The following is a 7029-nucleotide window of genomic DNA, read 5'->3' as shown; positions in this document are numbered from 1 at the left end:
TTATTAACATAGAGCATGAAGAGAGCTATCATTTGATGTATCACTGGCCCTTATTGTCAATACCCTGTTTTTTGTTATAACATTCGCTTGCCGGTTGCCACCGTATGGTGGTGGAAATGTTTAGCAATCACCAGGATTTTACCATAGCTGATTTACAAACAGTGTGAATATGATTGCCTTGAAATAAATCGTGAGAATTCTGGATGTAATAGTACTGTAGTCTTTTTTTTTTTATTTATGTATAATAATTTAGTATTTAGTTTATGGTGATTCGCAACTGGAACTTCACATTCACACACTTCTCTGGCTGGGAGCTATAATTCTCTGGGGCTCCTTACTTGTACCTAGAGATGATTTTTGAGTGCATCAAAAAGTAAATATATACTGAAATTTTTACATACTATGTATATATCTGATAAGTAGAGCATGGCTAAAATAACTGACAGTGGTTCGTTATATATCTTTCAATTGCTCGTATTTCATTTGATTTTCAGGAATTTTCTTTCCATATTGTACACAGTACAACTGTTCCCAAAATTGGCCAAGAACGTTTTAAATTAGTGTGATAATAATGATAAAATCTAGATACTATGGATTTAAATTTATTTAGTAAGTGTGTAATAGTCTGTTAAATTTACACATTTGAATTTTATAACGATAACTTTCACTTGAACATTTCTAGGGATGGATGAATGAGCTACCATTTGAGTATGATCCTGATACGTATCACGTGAACAGTACCCAGTCCGTGTACGTTCGTTTAGATGGCCCTTCACTTCGCTTGTCCCGTCCAAAACATAACGTGCCAAAACGAGCCATGTGGAATGAGCGACGGCATGATTCAGTTTTTATACACCAAAGACATTACGATTTGAAAGGTGCCAATGTGTTTTTGCCACCAGAAGGACTAGCCAGAAAAAGGTATAGATACATATAAATAGGAGCTAGGTATTAAATGTTTATTGTAAAACAATTCTAGTTATAATTTTTCTGTCTTTATTCTCCTTTACCTGATTTTAGTGTAAAAGGGCACTTTAGATTGTGTAGTTAGGTTTCATACTATATATGTGTGTGGTCCAAAATCTATATCATGTTCAGTTGTGAAATATAGGCTCAAGTTCACCAATCTGGCTAAGTGTATGGTCTTCTAAAGGAGTCTTATGTGACTTTGGAAGGAGAGGAGGAGGTACAATGTATAAATTTTTTTGTATCTTTATAATTCTTCATTTTAGCCCTTTTGGTCACACAATTTCTTAGTTTTATGTAATGTAACATGAAATATTGTAACAAACATTAACTGATAAAAGCTATACCCTAACTACGCAACAAATATATTTTCAAGCTTATTAGTTCTCATTAGTTCTGTGAGGCAAGAAACATTCACATTCTACAGATTACCAAATCTAAATGGTTCAAATTCAACACTTTTATGTAACTGTGCTTCGGTGAAATGAGACCACCATGACACAAAGGCAGGTTTGATGGTACTATGCTAGTCTGTGCTGAAATAAAAGAGTTTGAAATAAGGGTCAGTTCTTGGCAAATTGTCAATCAAATCTGTAATAATGTAGTCAAAAATTTTAAGAATTTCAGCTGTTGATTGGTATCTTTACCAATATTGGAAATATTGATTAGAATGTTGATTTTAGTGTAATTGTTTGTGATTAAAGTTTTCTTTAGAATTAAGTTAAATAGTCTTAAATGCTTTACTGATAATATTAACCCTAAAACTTTAAGCTGTAGAGTATACGAGAAATTTTAGCTGAAACATGGAAGTGTCAGTTAACTGGTCAATACATATCTATGAGGTTTTGAGTCCATTTTATTTTGCCACATAGTAACCTAAATTAATTTACATATGTGAATAATGTCATGACATCTTGTCAATTCATTATTCAGTATTATATAGCAGACCAACTGTTTAATGATTATATATATATATATGTTAAAGATTTATTTTCTTTTTCACCTGGGGTGAAATTGAAAATAGGCTTAATGCATTCTTTGATTAGCTGTACCCTCTGCTGTGGACTGCAGTCTATGCTATTCAAGGTTCATCAACACAGCTTGGGGTCAGCAAACCACAGAAATACGATTAGGCCTAATGTAATGGTGAAGTGTATATAATATCTATTGGGGTTTTGAGTCCGTTTTACTTCACAATATAGTAACCTAAGTTAATTTAGGTGTGTAAATAATGTCATAACATTTTATTGAATTGAACTGTTTAATGATTGTCTGTATATGTTAAAGATTTCTTTTCTTTTTCATCAGAAGTACAGTCAATCAAATAATGCATTAGGCCTCTACATCATAGATTTTCTTTTCAATTTCACTTCTGGTGAAAAAGAAATCTTTAACATATATATATACAATGATCTATACATAGACCATCACATATGTAGTGTGTCAGAGAAGATAGAGCCAATTGAATGAAAATAAGTCATAAACAGTTCTTTCCAATTGTACATATATAATCAGTTAAACAGAGCAAGAAAGCTGATCTGTATAGAATATAAGTGTTAAGTAAATAGTATATATTAATAGCACACATTCAGTCAAATGATTTGAAACACGTGTACTGTATAAAGAAGTTAGCAGGATTATCATTCATTTGTTTTTATTAAAATTTCTTTTAATAATAAAACTACAGGTCTTTGTTCAAAAATTACGTTTTGTCCTTTTCTTTTATAGATTAATCAAATTTTGCAGGCCTGCATAGTAAAACTTCAAAATATTACTGCTTTTGCCATTATTCTAAGCCTTCAGTAGTTCACTATAATTTATTTGTATATGCAACTTCACAGACTTGTTTTCTTACATAAACAAATCTCTACAATCTTTGTTTTTATTCATATAGTTTTGATTGAGTTTATTGTGAACATATAGTTTATATTTTTAGAAGAATTTAATTTAATTATAGACTGTGGAACAAGAAGTACCCCATATGTATTGCGATCACAAATTCTAAAGCTTTCATGACGGAGAGAAGTGAAACTAGCCCTAACATGTCCGATCTTTCACCAAGAAAGAAAACGCCACCGCTCTCGGACAAATCAGCAAGTGACACAGAAGAAGCCACCCAGGGAAAGAGTATCACAAAAAGTCAGAAGCTTATAAGACTCTATTTATTTGCTCGAACTGGCAGAGAGAAGGAAGAGTGGTATCGTCGATTTCAAGTTGCAAGTGAACCACTAAAGTATGTTGTTAAAGATGAAGACAGTCAAACAAGTGTGAAATCAGAAACGATTGAGGATGATTCTAGTCATAAGCAACTATTGCCCGTGGATTTAAGTTGTGTAGATACGTCTGTGGGGGCAACAGCAACTATTATCAAAGATGATGACGTTTCAGATGAGGTTAAAGCTAAAACCAACCTAGATTTTGCTTCATATATGGCAGTTCTTCTTGGTGTAGATGCTGTAGATCAAACCTCCAGTACCAGCTCCTGTACCCTGAAAGTTAAAACGGCAACCCCTGGTTCACCAAAGACAGGTTCACATGGCAGCATATCACTTATGTCTTTGCAGAATAACCTGTGGCTTAATGCTTTCATTGGACGAATCTTTTATGATTTGTTTTCGCAGAACTACTGGTCTAGCATAGTGGCTGACAAGATTCAACGCAAGCTGAGTAAAATCAAAGTAAGTATTTCTATGAATATTTCAGGATTTTTAGTTGAGGTCATAATACTCGTAAAATACGCATTTAGCACAACCCATATGTGATTAAATAAAGCAGTCGGTGACCTTTGGAATGATCATTATAATAGGATCACGTTCGAAGGTCAGTGTACAATATGAATATTGTCTTCTAAATTTATTCACTCATTTTCGAAACATTAATTGTAGGTGCCTGGTGAGAAAAATCTTGATTTATATGCCCCTTAGACACACAAATCGTAATTCTACTTATAATGAAGTTACAACTTACTTGTGTGTATGCACTTAAATTAAACCAGATATTCCTTCTTATGTACTTAAATATATTCCAGGTTAAGATACAAAATTCTTTGGTGACACGTACTTGAGTTTCAGTTAGGCCCTGTTGGCAGATTGACTGGATCTTTCACATAGAGTGATCTATCCATTCTCCGATGTTTTCAGTGGATTTACTCCCACTGTGGGTATTACTGTCATTACTGCATCTCCAGTTCCCTTCAGCAACTAGCTTTCACACTTTTGGTCTTCCATCCAAACTGGTTGTGACAGAGTAAGTTATGTGTCTGGAGTGGTTCACTTTATTTTTATATGCTTCAGACAAATGTTCTCCTTCTTACTAGCAGGAGCCCTTGTTTTCACTCTTTTAACCTCGGGGAATTTCTGCACTATTTACCATAGGAACAGATTAATTTTCTCCCCTGACTACTCCTTTCTCCCCAAAACTTGAGATGCTCAAGAGGGTGACTGGTTGGTTTCTCCATTCCATCTTTCTTCCCTGTACGATCATTCTAACCCTGGTCATTTCCTATATTCTGTATAGACTGTTTGTTGATATCTCACTTGTACTGCCCCCTTTCAGAGCAACTGATGTCATTTCTTGCCATGAGATTCCTTTTCATCTAGCAATTTAGCCCCCTTTTCCTCTGACTAGTTGGGTTATACGTCTCATCCGGCTAGTTAATTCTTCTATGGGTGATGACATTTTTCTTATTATGCATGTTCCATCCTATAAAATTTGGCATCTCACAACTACTCTTGCCTCTAGCCATCAACATCCCTTGTATCAGGTTTTGGGGGGGGGGGGTTAAATTTTGGTATTTGGATCAGTGTTGTATCTTTTGTAAAACACAATGGTAACATGAAACTTGATACCTAATATTTTCTCAGTATTGGATAACAAAATACCTAATTCTCTGTGAAAAGCAAAATGCCATCACTCATTATTTTAGTTGATCAAACAGTTACGTCGTGTGATTGGGTTGAAAAGTTGGGCATTCAGCTGATCAGTTACATCTCAGTGTAATAAAGAAGGTTGTAATTTTTATCCAGTCGGACAGTTTAACAGGTTTTAGTTGATGAAATTATCTTGTTTAATTTTGCAACTAATAAAAACAGTTGTTGAAGGTTATTAGTTCCTCTCATGTAGAGGCCAACTAAACAAAAAATAAACAATACATCGAGGCTTTTAATTGTACAGTTACATCGGTTACACTGTATCAAAACATTCACACAAGGTTGCAAATGTACATTGTCTTAAATTTCTGTATTTTTATATCCAGTGTGTATAATCTTTTATATAACTCAAGGTCAATTTGTTTAATCTTTAATGTAAAAATAGAAGAAACACACATTTTATGAACACCATGTTTATTTACAGACAATGAATAATTTATTTGATTTTGGACATTTCAGAATTGACATATTGCATCTTCAGTATGAAAGAAATCTCAAAATAATACAGTTGAAAGAGTTTGAGTTATGAAACAAAAATTGTATATATATATTCGTTTTTGTGTGTGTGTTTTTTCTGCTGTTTACAAAGATATCTTGGTAATAAACAAACCAGAATGTAAGTAACTATCATGATCTGATTTTCTACACAATGTGTATGCACTGCTGAGAGTTCAAAGCTGAAAATAATTCAAATTTTGGACTATAAATGATACCCTTTGCCAGATCATAATTATTTTACTTCGTGTATATTGTACAGTGTAGTGTATATATATGCAAATTATTTTGATTGTTTTTGTTCATCATAGTTTTCCTTTTTTATATATTAAATGTATTTATAAACTCAAAATAAAGGAAAACTATGAAGAACAAAAACAATCCAAATATTAAATATATTTGTAAACTCGTTTGATTGTTTTTATTCTTCATAGTTCTCTTTCTTGTTTTATATTAGTTATGTGTCTGAGCTGTGACTTACCAATTCTGAGATGTCCAGATGTAAATAAACATGTACCTCATATCTGTGTTCCCATTTTTAATCAAACATTTCCATCCCATGAATCTCTTGGAAACAGGTTAAAGCACCAGATAACATGAAAATATATTGTACATATGTCTGATTTAGAAACATTGGAAGCATGTGTATCTCCCCAATGTGTGGTTTCTGTATACATTAGTGACATAGCTTTAATAGTTATTTATATATGTTGAAATGGGGGTCTTAATATCATGTATTAATTTTCTTCTTTTTTTTCTAGGTTCCGTACTTTATAGAAGAACTTCAGTTGACAGACATTGATCTCGGAATGAGTCTACCGATAATTCAACGTGTTTCTGATCCTGCATCTGATCAGCAAGGGTTGTGGATAGACATGGATCTCACTTATCAGGGCTCCTTCCAAATGACCTTGAAAACTCAACTCAACTTACTCAGATTAAAGAAGACTTATGATTCAGAAATTGATCTTCCTCTGTTTTCCCAGGAACGGGACGAAGCTGTTGGCATGGAAAAAACACCCTCTAAGTAAGTCCTTTATGATATGTGTCACCTCACAAGTAAATGGTCAAATATGTTCAATAACTGTTACATAAAAATTGTTTTCCACTTTGAAAATTTACTAATTTCTTTAACTTTACCGTTAAACTTACCTGTAAACAAGTGATGATCGTGAGACATGGTCGTAGTTTGAGATTTAAAACATGCAAGTCTATCTAAATTCCAAATCTTATGCAAGTACATTTTAATCATATATTTTTGTTGTCATCAGTTCTTTATTCCAAAACATAAATTGTTAATTTTTTACTGTTTTTTTTTCTAAATGAAGCTTTAAACTGTAACATGCTTTTGGTCTACAGGTTTTTTTTAGTGAATTAGTGTTACAGATGTGATATAGTACTCTACAAGAGCTTGTATGCCTGAATAGTGTATTTTTGTTGTCATATTTTTCTGTTGCTCTTAAATGAATATGTATGAATGAACATTTTGTATTTTGTTACTGTCTCATGGCTATAATTCATGTGTGTGTGTAATAAGAATAACATTTAAATAATAAATAGATTGAGAAAAACAGACAGATGGAACTGGAAGAGATTGATTATAAACTTCGTCTCAGTAATTGATTAGTTTAAATAACTT

At 32.8% G+C, this 7029-nt stretch overlaps 1 protein-coding gene across 2 annotated transcripts in view; it reads left to right on the top strand.

The window, feature by feature from the left end:
- Nucleotides 1-7029, top strand: part of LOC106471600 (testis-expressed protein 2-like) — a 29662-nt gene that overhangs the window by 10494 nt on the left and 12139 nt on the right. For both annotated transcript variants that reach the window (XM_013932212.2, XM_022400216.1), the window contains exons 3-5: nucleotides 683-921; nucleotides 2924-3644; nucleotides 6152-6417. In XM_013932212.2, coding sequence (XP_013787666.2) covers nucleotides 683-921; nucleotides 2924-3644; nucleotides 6152-6417 — 1226 coding nt within the window. The remainder of the gene's footprint in view (nucleotides 1-682; nucleotides 922-2923; nucleotides 3645-6151; nucleotides 6418-7029) is intronic.

This window comes from Limulus polyphemus, unplaced genomic scaffold (genome assembly GCF_000517525.1).
Source record: "Limulus polyphemus unplaced genomic scaffold, Limulus_polyphemus-2.1.2 Scaffold4726, whole genome shotgun sequence".
NCBI lineage: Eukaryota > Metazoa > Arthropoda > Merostomata > Xiphosura > Limulidae > Limulus > Limulus polyphemus.
This window is presented reverse-complemented; position numbering and strand designations above follow the sequence as displayed.